General features: G+C 36.6%; 1 protein-coding gene across 2 annotated transcripts in view; it reads right to left on the bottom strand.

Moving 5' to 3' along the window:
• PTPRO (protein tyrosine phosphatase receptor type O) overlaps positions 1–19793 on the bottom strand; it is a 274904-nt gene extending 255111 nt beyond the window's left edge. For both annotated transcript variants that reach the window (XM_064377705.1, XM_064377707.1), the window contains exon 1: positions 19500–19793. In XM_064377705.1, the coding sequence (XP_064233775.1) occupies positions 19500–19574 (75 nt within the window). In that variant the 5' untranslated portion in view covers positions 19575–19793. The remainder of the gene's footprint in view (positions 1–19499) is intronic.
• Positions 19794–20153: the final 360 nt, after the last annotated feature.

Below are 20153 nucleotides of genomic sequence, written 5' to 3'. Positions count from 1 at the left end.
CTACGGTTCCACAGCAAAGCCCCACTGGGCACTGAGCAAAACCTACGAGGACTCTTCACAGGAAAAAGGCTGATGTTGGGAGGGTACTGGTGGAGCCAACTGCACTATAACTGGAGCTATTATTATAATGTAACAATTTTTACCTACAAATAAGTGAAATCTGAGGAGGCAGTGAACGATTAGCACAGTATTTGTCATACAATTGATGCTCTATAGATGTTCATAGAAAGAATGGATAAATTATGGTCAAATATAACATATGAAAGATGATTGGTGATCATAGACATAAAACACTGTACAAATAGAATGCTTGCTGGTATAGGCATGAAGTTAGATGAACAAAAATTTTTAATGAGAATGATCTGGTCAGTATATAAAAGATGGAGCTGACATGAAAATGTTTGCCATTAGGCAGAAATCTTTTATGACATATATTAAATCATTCCAGTCACATAATTAAGCTGTGAGTTCAGGTGACAGAAAGTGCACTTGGGTATGGGAAACTTTACTTTTTAAAAAGAAAAAGAAAGTACTACAGTGTTAATTATAGCCTTCTATGAAACACTACACACATGCACAGATACACATACATGTGGAAAAGAAAACATCTCTGTCCCAGAGTCAATGAAACAAGTGATGCAGACATTTTTGATAAGATAATATGTATTGAAGTTGTGCTTTACAGTTTACAAAGTGCTTTCACAGATCAGCTCATTTAGACCTCACAGTAATCCCGCGAGGTAGAAGTGATTATGACTCATTTTTACAGAGAGGTGAAGTGACTAAGTGATTGCAGGCAAGTAATCTTTGCTTTACGCTGCTTTGTTCCACTCACAATGCTGCCATCTTTTTTTTTTTTAATCAGGTACTTGTTTTTCTCTTACCTGAGGCACATACTATATTTTATTTAACAGCTGTTTAAAAACCTCAGAAGATATGCACATTCAAGAATTCTTCCCAGCCATCGCTTTGTTTCAAGTGATGAACTCTATAAAGGCAGTATGCCTTTAATAATAGTACAGCACATTTTGTCATAAGCAGTCTGTTCCTTCAAAAATTATCATGAAACAGATTGAGAGCTAAATATGAAATGCTGAGCTCTCCAGTTGAAGCAGAGACCTCATTTCATTCAGATCAACTCTAGACAGATAAGACAAGAAATGGCTGGAAAAATATGCTATATTTTTTTCAGTCATGGCAGTACACTTCCCAGCTCAAGGTTGAGACAATTTACAGAGGAAGGGGTATGGCATAGCTTGCTTGACTAATAACTTTCTCTGCAGTATATATACTAAAGAGACAATAGGCATATTCTGGGGTCTTCCTTCTGTAGAAGCATCATCACCTTATAACTTTCATATGCAAAGTAATATCTCATGGACAAACCAAAAAAAAAAAAGGAAAAATAACATATCCTTGGGCAAATGAATTAAGCTCTTTAATTTTGTATTAAGAGCTAATGTTGTTCTTCCACATTTTTTTGCAGATACTCTAATAAATTAAATAAAAAGAAAAGAAAAACAAACAAAACGCTTATCTTAAGATGTGCTCTTTCTTTGCAAAACTAATTTCGCTGAACAGTCAGATATGTAATAATGGGCCTCCTGGGGATGTAATTTTTTATGCAACTTGACATGCAAGTCATGAGTAATTAATTGTGTCTTCTATTTACACTTTGTCAGATAAGAGTATTAAATAGAAGAGCCGAGAGGAACACAGAACACTACTATTAATCTGTTTAATTTGCAAATCTAATGTAATCAAAAGGAAGACATTAGTGTTAAAATTGTTGTTGTCTGGTGGTACCTTTCTGGAGGGAAAGGCTGATCTGTGGTATTAAAGTCACATAAAGCCAACAAGCCACAAAATCTCATGTAGGCTTCTAAAGCCAAGGCATAAGTCTGCCATGGTGCTTCTGTCATTGACCATAAAAGCCCCCAATTTAAAAGAATTAAAAACACCAGTTCTCCCCATTAGCACATAACATTACATTCAGCTCTGTGTAATTATCTTACAAATACAGAACCATCAAATCTATTACAATGAAGAAGATGAAAAACAAAAAATAAGTCTGAGATTTATGAATATATAGGAATCCCCTGATAGCAGGCTTTTTTTTTTTTTTTGTTTCTGTGAACATATGTACCTGATAGATTGGTGGACAGAAAGAAGAAACTGCAAGAATGATTTTGGATGGGCATGAGTCAGCTGTCTCCAGGAGCAATCTCTACCCCATTTCTGTCCAAAAAGCAGTCCCAGCCAAGGACTTAGAAGCTGATTCAGTCACCTACATCTCAAGATATTTCTATAGTAAGTAGAAGAGGGAGAAGTGGTAAACCCATGAATGGAGAAATACAAGCCATGTCATAGTTTTCACACAGAGCAGAATGGTATGTAATAGTGTGTGTAGAGTTCTATGTCAAATGGACCAAAGTTTCACTGCTAACTCCTTTAGTTCCTCTCGGAAACTCAGTTTCCTCATTACTGAAATGATGATAATGATATATAGGAGTATATAAGGATTCGATGAGATAATGTCTGTTAAGTTCCTGGGAGAGTTCCCAATAAACAGCAGTCACTCAATAAATGGTAGTGATAATCAATAGCATCTCCATCACTGTCAATAAGGCAGTGAGGCTTGAAAGAACTAAACCATCTAATTTCTGCTTGAGTTACCTATATTGATTAGTTCCTTTGGGACATATCTTATATACAAATGAGGCACTATTGATAGAACCTCGATTGTTGAGTTGGTGGTATGCTTATATACATAATGATGAGGTTTAGATTTTCTACTTAGCTTTGGCTAGCGACTTGTGGGCTTAAATAAAATATAAATATGTAGAAGAAATTCTACAAGTATGGGGGCATATATATGAATTGCAATTACTATAGTAAACAGCAGCAAATTTTTAGTCCCATGCAGAGGATATAAATTTGAAAGTATACTGACAGTTACAACTTGTCTCTGAAAAAACATCCATTTATTTTTCATTTATCTCTAAGAGTGCATACCGATTAATGCATAAACAATATGATCTAAGGGAGTTTAAGTCTAGGGACTAATTTACTGAACTACCCAAGCAACAGAGGATTATTTTATCTAATTAAGACAAAGCATACGTATTTAGAATTAAGCATTTGCATTTAACAGCAAATTCAGAATTATAAAAGCAATTAAAGCTAAAATGAGGTATGATAATTTTTTTTCCTGCACACCACTGCTGAACTAAAGCTCATTTTAATGTTTGTCTTTGTAGCATTATTGAATAGATTATTATGAATAGAAGTTCATGGCTGGGCAAAACCACCCTTTCAACCTTATTTCCAACTTCTCATCCTCCTCAGGACCTGAATCCATCCCCACTGTTTCATTCAAGCCTCCTAAATATTACTTACATTTTCTCGTGTTTCTACTTCTGTTCTTCTGTTTCTCCAGTCTGAAATGTTTTCCTTAACCAACTCTAACTATTTAAACTCTATTGAACTTATATTAAATTTTGTTTTCCTTCATGAAATCAATGCTTCTTCCAGCCCAAGAGCTTTTTCCTTTATCTCAATGCAAGAACAGTTATTTGAATACAGTTCTCTGTCTCATTCATTTACAAATGAATAGGTTAATACTTCAAAGCTTCCATTATAGTATTAACTCATACATTGTCCTTTGGTTTCTTACATGTTTATGTTATTTTCACTTATATTACAGACTTCTTAAGGGAATAACTTTGTTTTATACTCTTAAAAACGAGGAACGCAGTGCCTTTCTTACATGTGTACCTTAATACATGTTTGATGATTGACTCGTGGAAATATCTGCATATCTGTTCATCTTCACATTAATACTCCATCCATCCTTTTCTTCTCTCCCGCTCCTGTTTCACTCGAACCTTGTAAGCTTATCTTATACTTTCTATTTTGTTCAAGCTTATTTATGCCATTTCCAGATATGCTACTTAATAATCTAAAGGAATAGAAGAATATTACTTTATCAATTGATATTTTGCCCTTATCTCCTACAATGGTAATTTCTATTTTTATCTGATTCTCTGAAGAGTCATTAAAATATTGCCTTTAATAGTGTTGTGGGAATTATGAATGGGAATGCCTTAACACTTGGTCCTTTCAAGAGCTTTCTAGATAAACCTTGTAAGAATATAGTCCAATATACAGCCTGCTTCATAACGAATTTGAGTTTGCAGCTAATGGTGTTTTATTGAGGTCCTTGTGTATTTTGTGTATGTGTAAATGTGTAAATTGCTTCACATTTGCTTCAGTAACTTACTTTCCTTGCCGGTGTAGTTATTGTTTTTCTGAGACAGTCCCTACAGGGCAAAGACTGTATCTATCAACTATTGAAATCTGTAGTAGAGTGCCATAAGCACACAAAAAACAAAACAAAGCAAGATTTGAAAACCCTAATAAAATTTGAAAAAACTTTTCCCTGAAGATAACTATAGATGTATAGGAAGTTGCAAAGAAATATACAGAAAAGTTCCAGGTATCCTTGACCCTGCCTCCTCAAGTTTTGCTATTTTACATATTAAAACAAGAAAAATCCAAACTGTGAAACTGACATTAGTACATCCCTGACATTAGGGCACATACAGATTTCACCAGCTACATACGTGCTTATTTATGAGTATATGTCTAGATCTTACCATTTTATCACATGTATAACTTTATGTAATTACCCCATCACAATCGAGATACATAACTGTTTCATTATTACAAGGCTTCCTCAAGTTACCCCCTTTTAGCCACCTGCATCTGTTCCTCATTACCCTAATCCCTTGGCAACCATGAATCTTTTCTTCATCATAATGTTATATAATAGAATCATACAGATGAGACCTTTTGAGATGGACTTTTTCCACTCAGCATAATTTTCTTGAAGTTCATTTAAGTGGCTATGTGTATCAATGGTTCATTCCTTTTCATTGCGAATAATATTACATGGTATAAATGTACCACAGTTTTTAAACTTTTTACTTATTGAAGGACACTGTCGTTAATCTCAGTTTGGGGCTAGTACGAAGTTTCTATGAATATGTTGGAGGTATAGAGGTTTTAGTATTTGATTAAGATAATTGCAATTCCTCTTCTATGGTTAGTTTATTTTAATTAGAACAGAAATTTTCAGGGATGAGTGAGATGGCCGAGGAACTAGTGACTGCATACTGTACAAAACGTGTTTGTGTTTTCAGGAAGAGGTAACCATTCATCCTGGTTTTCCCAGAACAGGCCAATTTGTGGCATAAGGATCCCTTCACTCTCGGAAGTGTTCTGGTTGGTATGATAAATTATATAATTACTCTGATTCAGTTTATGTAAGGATTCCAAGGATCACTATTATTCCTGCTTGCTTCTGATGCAATTGAATTTTAGTAAATTTGTAATTTTTCTAAGTCCCTTTGGAGTGACTCACTGCGGTCTGAGGAACAAGATCATCTTCCTGCAATGAATGATAGTCTTGCTGAAGTCTCTACTATTCCTGCCGGCTTCTTTTCTGCTACAAAATGTGTCTTCCTACAAAATGTTTCTTCCTGAGTCAGTTTTATGGTTGAGGACACTGTCCAAGCTCATGTCTTAGCTCCACAACTGGAGAGGAAAATATTCTTTCACCTCCACTGCCATTGCCAGTTTGAAAACAATTGCAGGACTAGGTTCTGATTTTTCTGGCGTAGATCACGTGACAGTTTCAAAGACAGTGGTCAGCGAGGTGCACTCCCCACATGGGCTTAGGTCAGATGTTCACCTCTTAGTTGTTCGCTCTGCCCAGAGCATTGAGGTCAAGTAGGAGACTGGTGTCCCCACTTCAGACTATGTAGATCAAAGAAGAGAAGAAATTTTCCTCCAAGATTAGCAAGACATTAGCAAGGTTGGGGATGGAGGGAGGCTGACCAGGTGGGATAGCAGACTGGGCTGCGGGAGGAATAGTGATCTGGGCAGCCACTGTGATGTGTCTTCTACGAAGGGATCAGTACACTGCCAAATGTCATAGCTAGTAAAGAATACAGCCAGAATTCAACCCTGTATCTTTTTTTTTTTAACTAGCCAGCCTATTTTCTTAAGTTCTTTATGCACAGTATTTAGCTGTGAAAAAATAGAAGATAAATGCCTGCCAATATAGCATCTGAAGTTGTTCTGTGCGTGTAGTTCTTAAGTAGTTACACTAATGGTGGGCACACACATAGACAACAGTCTCCTTACTCAACAACTTTCTGTTCTCCACATCATGGTTGTAATCAATAGCTATGATCACCTGCGTCCTTAACAATGCAAATACGCTTGGGGATTGCATGCAATTGACCTGGACATATGACTTAATGTCCTAAATTGCAGAAGAGTGAAAATATTCAGGTCTTGAAAAAATTATCACAATAACTTTAAGTGAAAAAAGTATGTATCGTAGGGAATTTTATACTTTTTTTTAAAACATATATACTCAAATGCACAGACATAGGAAAAGATTTGGAAAGATATGTCTCCAGATGGTAGCTATTTTGAAATACAGTGTCTAGGAATGATGATATTCTTTTTCTGCCTGTTGTATTTTATACATTTCCACTGTGAACATCTATGAGCTTTCCAGTTCTTTGTATGTTATAATGAAATTCTTGTGCATGATGATGCACACCTGATTCAGGCTTAAAGATTTCAAATTAAAAATGCCTTACTTCAGAAACATAAGCAACCATCGAGTAAAGAGGCTAATTGAAGGCCTTGATGAAGCAACAAGAATTTCAATGGAAAGATTCTCATTAGTTTCTCAGTTATCCTTCAGAAAAGAAAGATGTTCTATCAATCTAGCAGTAGAAATGAACTAAGGTGATAGCATAGAGATTAAAAAAAGGTTTTAAAGATGCAACTGTATTTTATTTGTTGCAAATCAACAAAATGTAAATCCAAGGAAGCAGCCTGGGGACACATCATAAGGGTGGCTCAGTTTGAGCAAATTTTGCTAATTGAAAAACAAAACAAAACCTCATAAACTAAGTTTTTAGAATGAAGTCCAAAGTATTTAGTTCTAAGTCCTTGAGATTATTTTAGCAAAGCTTTGTCAACACCAGAATTTCCATATTACCAGTCTCAAGTATCTAACCACTTTGAACAAGGCCTATAGTCATTTCTAAAAGACTAATTAAAAAGTATAATTTAGTTAGGGAAAATTGCAGAGAAAATTCCCCCATGACAACGCAGAGTAAACTTGGCCACATCTCATCACTACTTTTATATGTAAATAAGGCTATTACATCAATGCATTTCATAATAACTTTTTTTCTATAATCCTTTGAGGGAGGACCACATGACTCAATGTTTAATAATATATGCAGACAATATATCATTCCCTTGGTCTTTTACTATTTGCCTTATTAATCAACTTAACATTCACAAACTTTAGAAGTCAATTTTTTTTCCTAGATAAAAATCTAAGAATTTTAAGTACCTCCAAATAATAAGGTATTTTTTATGGTGTTAGTGTCAGTGTTTATTATTATAAATGTGATGCTTATAGTTTTTGGTATTTGGCAATACCAATTTTTATAATTACACTTCAGTTATCAGCACAATATCCAAGTAAATAGAAAGCCCATAGTAATTTTACTAGGATATCTATTTTATGGATCACCAACTTGACTTAAATTGGAAATTCCTGGCTTATCTTAGAGAAAGGATGATTAGCTTAATTCTAGTGTAGCCACTCTAGAGTCAGAAAGAGACTCATGTAAATGTGTTCTCAAATGTTTCCAGAAATGTTGATTTGATATTAAAGATTATTAATTTTAAGAAAAACAATTCATTAAGCAAAGAATTATTAATGTTATTTTTATACTCTCCAGAAGTGATTCTCCTGATCACAAATTTATGAAGTCAGGGGCAAAAACTCCTTTCAGTCATGTGTGTGAGAGTGTAAATAATTTGATCACAATTTCCTTCTATTTTTGACTTTGGAGAATATATTGATTTGCCAACAAACATAAACAAAATTAAAGCTGTAGAATAAAAATTACAGCTAACTCAAACTTCAGTACTTTTTCAGTACAGTTAATAGACTATGGAGACAGATCAGTGCAGTACAAGATTATGCCATACTTTTCAGCTTACCAGAGAAACACCAAATTATTTAAGTTATAGTATTTATCTTAAGCATATATTATGTATGTTAGTCACTTGAAAATCTTTACAATCCAGGTTTTTGGTATGTATATACTAACACTTTAAGGTATGTAGCACTCATTTAATCAGCATGTTTAACTCACTGTCTATGTTGTATAATAAATATTTATCACTTTGTATTTCAACTGAGTATAAAAATTACCAGTTGTTTCTATACAAAGTTACCCAATGGAATCTTATCCAGGAAAAGACATTTTAGAAAAGTTATTTAAAAATTTCCGTGAGGTACCCATATGCACTTAAAAAATAAAAATATAATTTTCAAAATAAAGGAAGTCATAAAAGTTTTAGGTTTTGTTAAAAAAATAATAATTTATCATCTGAGCTTCAATTAGTTGAGTGAGTTTCCAGAAATGCCTTTTGAGGTCAAGAGCCAATCTGGTTATACTGACATGCATGGCGAGAGAAAAAAAGATTCACAAATTAATTTTCAATTTGGCATTTTCAAACTGTAAAGCCAATATAAAAACAAAGTTTTACGTTTTAAAAACTCAGAAAATCTTTCTCATAAGTAAGTAAATTACAGGCACAATGAATAAGATGGAGAATAAATGATCAGAAAAGCTATCTTCTTGCTTCTTTACACAAGTAAACCTATTTATGACTTGGGCACCCATCATTTGTCCTCAATGGCTTACTCTGACCAAGTAAAATAAAGAGAAAAAAATAGTATGAGGAGTATTATCTTGATGTCTAAAGGAGTTCATTTTTACTTGTGGTAATAAAACCTCTGTTCTTTCCACAAGAGCTAAATGGCCTCTCCAGGTCATCTTCTACCCTGATGCCTCTGCCTCCCCAGCTCAACTCAGCAGTGCCTGCCTGATAGACTCTCCCTCCCAGCTCATCTCACTGTGCAGCTTCTCTACTCCCTGTGCTTGTACATCTGCATCCTGCTCTTCCTCTGTCTCGAGTCTGTCCCATACCTTCTGTTTGACCTCCCTCACTCCATTTATTTTTTCAACACTCATTCATTCATTCATTCACAAATCTTCACTGGACATTGCTGTGGGCCAGGCACTATTCCAGGAACTGAGAATACAACAATGAACATAATAGACAAAGTCCTTGCTCTCATGAAACCTGTAATTTTTCCAGAGGAGGAGCCAAGTTATCAGTAAAAACACAATGTGATGTCACGTAGTGAGTGACACTTTCTCTGGAGAAAAAGAAACTTAGGTAAGAGTGGTAAAATGTTAGAGTGATAGGGACGATTTTAGATTGGCTGTTCAGAAAGACGAGCTGAGTAAAAACATTTTTTGAGCAGAGATTGGAATAACATAGAATCTGCAGGTATAGAATACTTACTATGTGCCATGCATTTTTCTCATGCTAGCATTCCCAACTCCTTACCATGGTTCATCATGGAACCCCCTCAGGAAGAATAAAAACTGTCTTCCACTCAATTTGTTATTGTGACTATAAAAAAAGAAAAAAATGGCAATAGGCAGAAAATTTTGGGTTGGTGTAAATAGCTTAAAGTGGTGTGATGGAGGATGAGGACAGAACAGTGAGATGACAAGCTTCTCATATTTTATCTTTATAAGCCATCAGGTCTGTTGGCAAAGCAGTGAATTCATAACATGCATTAGAGCAAGAGCAGTTACTATATAGTGCTTTACTAAACTCAAACAGAGATGGAAGTAACACGTGAAAGCTACAACCAGAAATAGTTAATCTCAAGACCAAACCAAATCACACCAAAACACAGCAACAACAAAACAACGAAACTGTTGTCTAAAGGTGGAACGGTTACTTTACACCTCTTGGCAATTTCACCATTTATGGCTAATTGGCAGTGATATTAGAGACAAAATCTAAACATCAGCTTAAATTTTGAACTAGATGGTCTTAAAAAATATGGCTTTATGATTCAATGGCATATACTGAACAAAGTTGATTGGTCTGTTAAGCTATATATTAAGATCATCACGTTGGAAAACAATATTAAAATGTATGTTTCATTTTTTTGATTCAAAATTCAAAGAAACATTTTATATATACAACTACTGAAGCCAGGGTTAGTACAATCCATAAAATAAAGAGGATATTTTCCTCCAGAATCATTTTCCTGAACATCAGTGTTTTATAATAAAGTTGAGATGATTGCTTTCCAAACAAATTATCCTGATTCTGAGATTTAAATTAAAGTTGATCTTGGTGCTATGTTTTCTTTATCCTTAAGGGTACAGTTATAATTTTTTAAACAAAGAGAAAGATAAGGCATCTAGCATATGAGCATAAATATTGTTTCTTAGAGCACATTCATTATTCTCCTGAGGTCAGGAGTTCAAGACCAGCCTAGCCAACATGGTGAAACCACAACTCTACTGAAAACACAAAAATTAGCCAAGCATGGTGTTGCATGCCTGTAATCCCAGCTACTTGGGAGGCTGAGGCAGGAGAATTGCTTCAACCGGGAGGCAGAGGTTGTAATAAGCCGAGATCATGCCACTGCATTCCAGCCGGGTGACAGTGCAAGACTCCATCTCCAAAAAAAAAAAAGATACAAACAACTTTGAAAATGTATACACTATATTTCTCCTTTGGAAGACACAATATATGTTAGCATATTAAAAGTTCTAAAATATCTTGGCACATAAAAATAAGTTAATACTACTTTAAACAAATTTAAACTAATAATCTCCCAAATTCATGTTACCACAAAGGTATTCATTTTTAGTAACATTCAGCTCAAGAATATTGCCAACCTCTCTAATGCACTATGGAGCACATTTTGGGAATTGCTGCTCTCTACATTTTTTTATTGCCCTACCTCTTTGACTTTGCCTATTTTTACTATTTTCCCTTCAGTTTATTGTTGTACATAATATTAATTGAGTGTCACTGTATTCTAGACACTGTTACCAGGACTTCACTTCATTTTCCCATCTATTCCTGATGATGATTCTAAGACATATGTATAAAAGATGACCAAAAGGGAATCCAGAGAGGTGAAATAACTTTCCCAACATCCTACTGCCAGTAAATAGCACAGCTCAAGAATTGATATTGACCTCAGGTATCTCTGATCTGTCTTGGCACCTATGCTCTTATCAAATAAGGGGATGCTTTTTGATTCTTCAATTCCCAGAAGCATTTATACTTCCCAGTCTCCACAGTGTCCAATAGCCTACCTATTTCTTAATACAAAGATATTTTCCAGACCTTAGCTTACAGGACCTCTCTGCTGCATTGGGTGCTGTTTGCCAACAAGTCCTCCACTTGAAATTTCCTAGATCTTGGGTTTCCCTAATTTTGCTTTCCTCCTGTACCTCTCTAGGTGTGCCTTCATCTTCTTAGATTCCTTGTTTGCCTGACATTAAAAAATGGTGCCTTTCTAGAACTCATTCTGGCCCACTGCCCTTCTCTCCCTTTCTCTCTGCTAGGTCCCATTCACATCTCCAGGCCTTCCATCTCCTCTACCCTTCAGGTTCATAATCAAGTACCTGTTTTGTTTGTTTCTTTGTTTTCAACCTATTCAAACTCAAAGATCTACCACTAACCCATCATGTCTTATATCAGTCAGGGTCCCAGCAGGACACTCAAAAAGGAAATCCAAGAGAATGTAACAAAGTGATGGACTATTGATCAAGGTATGGAGCAGAAGTAATGTACTAAGCATGAAGAAAAAATATTTAGGGTCTAGAAGCAGAGAGAAGTTATTGCTCTCAAGGGATAAGGACAGATAACTGTTTCAGGAATTTGGCCAGAACATCAGCCTTATAAGAGGGGCTGACTATAGAATTGGAAGGGATAATGAAACCACTGCCTAGTCGGGGCTGGCCAGGGTGGAGACTGGGAGAATAAATGACTTGATTTCTCCCTCCTACCAGTAATCTTCCGCTAGTGCCTTCTATTGGCCATACTCACTAGGAGCTAAAGGGCAAGGGAACGGGAAGAAATGGTCCATAGAGGGAAGCTTTCTGGCACAGGGCACAGTGGAGGGGTGAGTTGATCTCGATGATAGACCATCCAGCACACATGCTATCTTGAGACCACTGCTCTCCCAGGAAAGAGGGTTGGTTACCAAGAAATTACCCTATATCCTGCTCTCACCAATTTCCCACATCTAATCTGTCTTGCCAATTTAGCTATTTTCAACATTGCCCCTTTTACTGTCTGTTACCCTAAAGCCAATGTTTGTCATCTCTTAATTGGATAATTACAATAACCTGCTACCAGTTTAATTCTTCCAGGCTTGCTCTACCTTTGGGATAGTCTTTCTTGCAGGCAAAAAGCTCTATCTGAAATGCAACTCTTACCTCACTAATGCTTTGATTAAACCCTTCAATAAGGCCTAGAGAATACAGAGATCCTACTTTCTGGCTCAGCATATAGAAGTCTCCCTGATCTGGCTCCCGTCGCTTCATTGCTTTGATGTACATCTGCATTTTCCTAAACTCTGCCATGCTTTTCACAACACTGGGCCTTTGCTCATGCAGTTTTCTCTGCCTATGTGTCTATATTTTTGACCCTAACTCATATGTATGCTTCAGGACTCAGCTCAAGAATCATCTTAAAAGAAATCGTTTCCCAAACGACTTAATAGTTAAGTGTCTCTCTTTTAGCAGCCCACATTTCCCTTCTTAAAACAAAACACCATATTTTAATGACCATAGTCTGTGTCCCTGTTCTCACTATGCCATTGGCCAAGATTCAACTGAGTATTATCCGCTTCTGTACCTATAATATCTGGTAAAATTCCTGGCACATATTAGATGTTTAATGGATGTTTGATTAACTAAATGGAATTGGGCAGTAAGTCTTTATTCTGGAATACAAAAGACAGTATTGAAGAGGAAAAGGAACTTCTCAATCTTGCCATTTTGGCTTTGGGGAAAGATTGGTCAGCCAAAAAATGTTTATAGGATGCTCTTTCAAGGAAACTAAAAGACAAGAGATTAATTATAATTAATGTCAGTATCCAAAAGCAGGGATGCTATAGTTAATCAAAACAGAATATTGATTCAGAAAGTAAGTACAGAGAGGTGGAAATCGGACTCCAGATAGGACCAAAGACACAAAGGGCACTGAAGAGTCTGTTGAATTCTCTGACATCTGGTTTGTACATGCCAATCACAAATTCCTATGGGTGGAACCAAGAGGGAATCACAAGATATGGATCAACATAGCAGGCTCATAATTGGTCTCTGACATGGTTAAGTGTAGAGAGAACCAGGGTCAGAAATTCCTCTACGCTTAATTTGGTCAATGGCGGGTAATAATGAAGGAACAGTATTGAGGGCATAGTAGAGTCGTATGATGCTCTTCCTCACCCATATATAAATCACTGATATTAAAAACCTAGTGGGCAGAAAGAGGAAAATAAAACAAAAGTCTCAACTATCTGAAAACAGTAAAGTGAAATAGCACACAAAAAAAGAAAACATTCATCATTTGAATCTCACATAGAGTACTATTAATAGATATAATTTTGATCTTGGACAATTACTTGTACATAAATTGCATTCCTATTCTTCTAATTTGCTAGTAAATGTACAAAAATTATACTTTTAAAAAACAGGTTTATTTAGTTTAAATTTTCATTAACATAGGAATAGTCTTGTTAGAAAAATGAACTGCGCAGCATTCCTATTTATAAAGAGTGAAAAACCAAACAGATAAAGAGTGTTTGATAAGAAAGTACATTTATTTGCATATAAATAGAATAGCACTATATTTGTTTTCATCAAATGTTCTTCATTTCATTCTCTTATTTTCCCTATATTCATTTTCTTACAGAAATTACCATTCATACTTATAATTTGCAATACTGCTCTCAAGCTCGAAGTCCTATTTCCATTTCTGATTCTCTGTTTCTGAAATATTTTTCCAAGCATATATCACTTTTCTCCCTTTCATCTCACTTTCTTGAAAAAAGGAAAGAAAAAGAAACTTTTATCAAGAAATCTCCACAACCTTGTTTCAAACATCTGTTTGTTTGGTGGTTTAAAAATATTCAGAAGAAAAAGGAGCTGGCCTTTAAGTAACTAGAATGCCTAGGGAAATAAATCTTTCATTGGAGAATTAGATGCTGAAAAAATTGAGAATGCTTTTCTGGCACAAGGATAAGACATGATCCTACTCAAAGAAATAAGTTCGAAGGCACAATGTGCAGAGGAAAGAAAAAGTCTAAGGATTGGTGTTCTGAAAACCTAGAACTAGCTTGGAAAAGGGAAACATTAGGAGTAATTGATGATAGCAGATTATATGAGAGGTGTTTAATTAAGGAGGTTATTCACATATTCTTCTTATTGGCTTATAGGAACCATCTGGGACCTGCTGGAGTCAATAGCACCAGGAGAGAAGGAACTCATTCACACTCCTCCCAATCCATTTACACTCTTGCTTACTCTACTTGGGCCACATTAACCTTGTTTGGGTTCCTCAAATCAATGACACCAGTCCACAAAAATGTCTTACATACTTATTTAAGAAAAAATAGCGGATATAATGGGTCTTTAAGATGACTATCAAAAAGTTCTGTAAGAAACTGGGTTATATGACCTTGGATTAAACACTGCCATAGGTATAACCAAGACCAGGGTGTAGAAGAGACTTCATCTCTTAAGGGTAATGTCTGACAAAACATTAGGAGGATTTGGACTAGGAACACGGAAATCTTGGTCAGTTCTGGTTGATTGTGGTCATAGGGGAGTGATGATGTGGAAAAGGGGCAAAAATATTACCTGCATATCTGGGTACTGGCTGAAGTTGAAGATCACCCATAGAGGGTAAAAAAAAAAAAAATCAATTTCCTCTAGTATGTCATTTGCTACTTTTTAGTTAATAACATTAAACAGAGGTGAGGCAACATTAACAAATGAGCAATTGAGAGCATTACATTTTTGGGAAAAATAACACATTGATATTTTGATTTATGGTTTTAATAAGATCCTAATGTAAGTGATTGGTAAAATTTTTACTATTTTAATGTAATGAGTGCATTGTAGCATTGTAGTTATGATTGTTTAACTCACATAATGATAATTTTCTTACATTTTCCTTACAGATGTGTTCACAAGTTAATATTGTAATATTTCATAATTCTCAGTCAGAAGCTTTTATGTAATGCAGAAAATTTAAATCTCATTTATTAAGCTTCTATTAAATTCCTAACACCTCATACTAACACCATGGAAGATAGATATATTACCATAGACATTCCTTTATTTCAAAAATATTTACAACGTATTTGGAGTAATTAAATGAAAACATTAAGTACTTTATAGTAAAGCTCATCATTGCATTGGGCTGTGTTTCTGAAAATGCAACATCACTGAAACTGCATATGGAGAGGTATTAAATTAGGGAGAAAATGAGAACTTGATATCTGTGGTCATTGTTGTTAAGCCTTCTATTGTGCCACACTGCTACCAACTACAATGTTTTATATAGGTGCATCAACTGTATCTGACATCAAATATTCTTTCACAAACCCTCAAGCCTCAAGTTAGAATTATATTGATAAGGTTCAGGAGTAAATCTGCTTATAAGTTTGAATACCTTTAACGTGGATATTTAGATAGTAGAAATAGTGTTACATTTAAAAATAAAGTACAACTCATATTGTTTTTAATCACTTATGCATATAAATGTGCATTTTCTTTTGGGTCAAAATGAGGCAGAGGTGTAATGTGAATTTTCAATTCCTTTGTACAACAATAGTCTCTCACATAACAAAGAACAAAAGCAAACATATGTTCACAGTGGGAAGGATTATTACTCGATCATCTGTAGAAGCATGGCCCAGGGAGCCTTTGCCAACCTACTGGGGATGTCACATGTAAAAAGGTTTCTCCAAAAGGATGGCAATATGATTTATTAAAGGACTCAGATGACACAGGAGTTAAGGGCAGCAAACTTCATTGTGATGGAAAGAGTCTAAGCTGCTCTAACAAAATGAAAGGATTATGGTTCACCTGCCAACACTGTGCAATATATGGATGAAACCTCAACCATGAAAAGAGAAACTTATTTGTGTATGTGTATGGGGCGGGGGGCAGACATAGGAAAGGGGAGATAGGCAGATGGACCATGGAAAGCAGATATTTCTATTGGATAAGAGTGGAATGGCCAATATCATAACACTATAATATAATTCTATATTATAGAATTAAATATGAACCTGTTTCAGAAAATACAATATTAAGACTCTTTTTAAATTTAATATTCTTTGATGATCTCTCTGGTAAAGGCAGAAATAGAAAGAAATAGAGAGAAGGGGTTAAAAAAGGACAGATGCCAAGCCCATGAGTTTAGGAAAATATTCCAGCTGACTACTAAAAAGCAACATTTCAGGGAAGGCCAACTTCAAATTCCTATGATGTCATATTCCACAATCTACATCTTAGTAGACAGAGTACTTATACTGAGTAAATGGATACAGGAAGACATTTTCCAGGAGGGCTTCAGTAAAGATAGGACAAGTGTAGAAAGTTACATATCTTTCACTGGGAATTATGGGAAGACACACAACAGCCAGGCTCACCAGAAAAATACCTCACTTGCATTCATCCATAGAAGACTTTGAAATTAGTAGCTTTCCATTTAATAAAAGAGTTTGATTTTTTGCTTCTATTTTACATACATCATCAATATTGATATAAAAATAAAAATTTTCATAACCAACATTGTGTTCAGGCAAGATCAGTTATGCAGCTATTAGCTTCATAATGTGCAGTGGATGATTTAGACAATCTGAGATGTCCGATTCTATATGCTCATCACTACTGCATGGATAAGGAATGTGGCACAAAGACTTTTTTTGCCAGTCACATTTAGGTTCCCTCAATGGAACTGGTTATAGTCATTTATACACATTCAAACTTTTATACTTTTCCACCATTGATATCCAGCTGCTTATTTTTGAGTTGTGGAAAATATAAAACTATAAATTAAGCCTCATACTTGAATTTCTCTGTCTTATGGTCTTTCAGGGTTTTCACTCTTATATGAAGGATACTCATATGGAGTAGCGAAAAATGTATTAACTATGGTGAAAACTGTGGAAATTTTTTGGCAGGGGAGAGTTGAGAGAATGTTTTATTTCTGACTCGGTGCACGTGGAACATTTTAGACTTTATTATAGAGATACAGTCAGCAGTTTGGTATTTAATAATGGAATTTTTCCCATCCTCCTATCACCACCTGCTTGAGGAGATATATTTTACTGGAACTTATTCAGGACCTAGAATTTAAAAATATCTCCACATTACAAAGATATTATTCTATGTGGCAAATGTACCATGTAATATACTATCCCAAAAATATAAGACGTTACCTTATGTGCCCAATTTACCACTTTGAACAACTCTTGCCAACTGCAACAAAATATGAGCAAATGAAATAACATATGTAAAGTAAAACACCTGAAAAACTGGCACAGAGAAGATATTTAATATATACAGTTTTGTCTTCTTTCCTCTGAGATATTTTATATTCAGATGACAAAAATACTACATTCACATAAACTAAAAGACAATGATTTTTCTCATAAAATTGTGTCCCATTACAAAGATTATTATTTAAATGGCAAACTTTGCCAATGTATTTACTATGTGATGCAGTGTGCCATAATTTACATTTACCAGCAATGTTCAGGAATGTACCTATTAAGTGAAGCAGGTTGGACCTTTATGGCAATCACTAACATTATCATTATGCCATCACTAACTGCATTTTCTCACTCCAATATTGAGTTTTATGTCAAACTGTGGCCACATTTATTTCATTTAATTGCAAAACCTTACCCCTACTCCCAACCAAATCATTCTCTCATTTCTGGAATTTTCTCATGAAGAACTCAAGCAAAAACCTGCAGTTGTGCTAAAGGTTAGGTTTGGATCAGATGTCATATATATAACTCTTAGCTGTTAGTAAAATGTATAGTGACTTGATTTCTCATTTTGAGTTCATGACAATTATTGCATAGGTAAAATAGTCGTGACAGTTTGATAAATAGTTAGACAATGACTAATAGAAAACTTAATAAGTCTAATACATTTGTGATGTGTACAAAAGAAAAACCTCCTACAGTAAAAACATATAACTGAGCTTATTATTTGCCATATTTTAAAATAAAATGATTATTGATCACTTAAGAAAAAACGTAAAAGCATATTAATATAATTTAAGGTCTTACTTAGGCATTCTGCTGCTGTTTCTCCCTGAAATATTTTTTTCTATTTTGCGTTAAGACAAATGAAAGTATGGAGTATTTAAAATTAATGCTGTTCTTTATCCATTGGTCCTGTTCCACTATATTCTTTTCAGGCATTCATAATTAATGGTACATATAAGCAAGAAGTGACTCTATAATAAGAAAACCTTTAGATCCATTAACCTTGCATCAATTTCTTAGGGTAGGTATCCCTGTGGTCCTGAAAGGATAGCTCCGAGTCACCTGTCGACATTCTTGAGTTTGCCTTGCGGAGAGGGGAAAGGACTAATGATAGAACTACAGTAGATCCACTAAAGACATGAGTGATAGACAATCACTTCACAACTTCCCATCGCCTTCCAAGAAAACATCTGGCTGACATTTATTCAAAAAATTTATATACAGTATAGTTGTCAGACTGATTTTTCAAAAGCAACTCCTTTTCATTTTTCTCAAAGTAAAACCGCAGGGTAGCACGTTCCAAAGAAGATAGGAAAAAGTTAATTATTATATATTTTTCCACCATTAAATCTAGGCGTAGTATCATCTGTAAATATAGTGGAGAAAGTCTAGAGACTTTTTAAAAGGAATCCTAAAGATGTTGATAGGAGTTGGGGAAAGGAATCCTTGCCAAGCTCTATCTGACACTCCTTATTCAAGGAAAATACGGCCCTAACGCAGCCCTGGCAGTCTATTTGTGCCCAGGGAGCTCAGTCTCGCTCCATTCCCCAGTGTATAATTCCAGCTGTAAGAAAAATTAAGACAAAGCAGCCACACATTCTGTGCGAGGGAGGGCGGAAAGGTTAAGCAGCGTTGGGGGGCAGTGGAAACCAGAAAAGAGAGTGACCTCATTTTGCCTGAGAAAGCACCATCCAACAAGCCCACCTTTGATGTGGGTATCAGCGGCGGTAAAAGAGCACAAAGGGCGAAAGCTGGAGAGCGCAAACTTCCCTTATTCTTCCACCCCCACCTCTCAAGACCACCAGGAACACGCACACGCAAGGACAACAAAGCGTGCGCCCAGGCTGCACGGCGGGCGCTTCCCGCGGCCGGGTCATCGCGCCCTGGGGCGCGCCGCTCCTCACAGCAGAGCGAGGGCGCCTGAGCGCGGCTGCCGCCCGGACCGCCGGGAAGAAGGGGTGGGGGGGAGCTCCCCTACCTTGAACAGCACAAAGAGCCAGAGCAGAGGCAGGAGGCGGAGACCGCCGTGTATCCCCGTGGGCAGGTGCCCCATCGCTGCGCGGACGGGGACCCGGGGGCACGGCTGCGCTAGCGGACTCCCCCGGCGGCGGCTCACAATGGCGAACTGGGGCTGCAGCCTCAGACCGTGGGCGCCGAGGTTGCTCCTGGAGGGCGCATGCTGCCTTTCCAGTCCCCCTGCGCCTGCTCCCTTTCCTCCTCTGCGCCCGGGGTCCTCCAAGAACGTGCCAGGCGCTGCTGTTCTTTAATGACTAAGGATGTAGAGGGTGGGGATTGGAGTGGGCGAGGCTCTGCCGCCGCCACCACCCTGGCTGCCGGAGGAGGCGCGGGGTACGCGTGGTGAGCGAGAGGCGGGGACCCCCGCGCCCAGCCCGCCGTGGTCCTCTGGCAGCAGGGACACTCTCACTCTGACTGCCTACCCATAAAATGACAGCAGCCTTCCAACACTCCCGCTGCCTGCTACTGCTGGACAGCCCCCACTGCAGACTCCGCCTCAACCCTTCCCACAGTCTCTGAGTCTCCGGAGTTCTGTGGGGTTTCCCTGACCCCTCTTGAGCAATCCAGGCGCCAGATCCCAGTTCCCTCTCAATCTTCCTACATCTGTACTCAATTG

The sequence above is a fragment of the Aotus nancymaae genome, unplaced genomic scaffold (genome assembly GCF_030222135.1).
Source record: "Aotus nancymaae isolate 86718 unplaced genomic scaffold, 86718_ANA_hifiasm-v0.15.2.pri h1tg000016l, whole genome shotgun sequence".
NCBI lineage: Eukaryota > Metazoa > Chordata > Mammalia > Primates > Aotidae > Aotus > Aotus nancymaae.
This window is presented reverse-complemented; position numbering and strand designations above follow the sequence as displayed.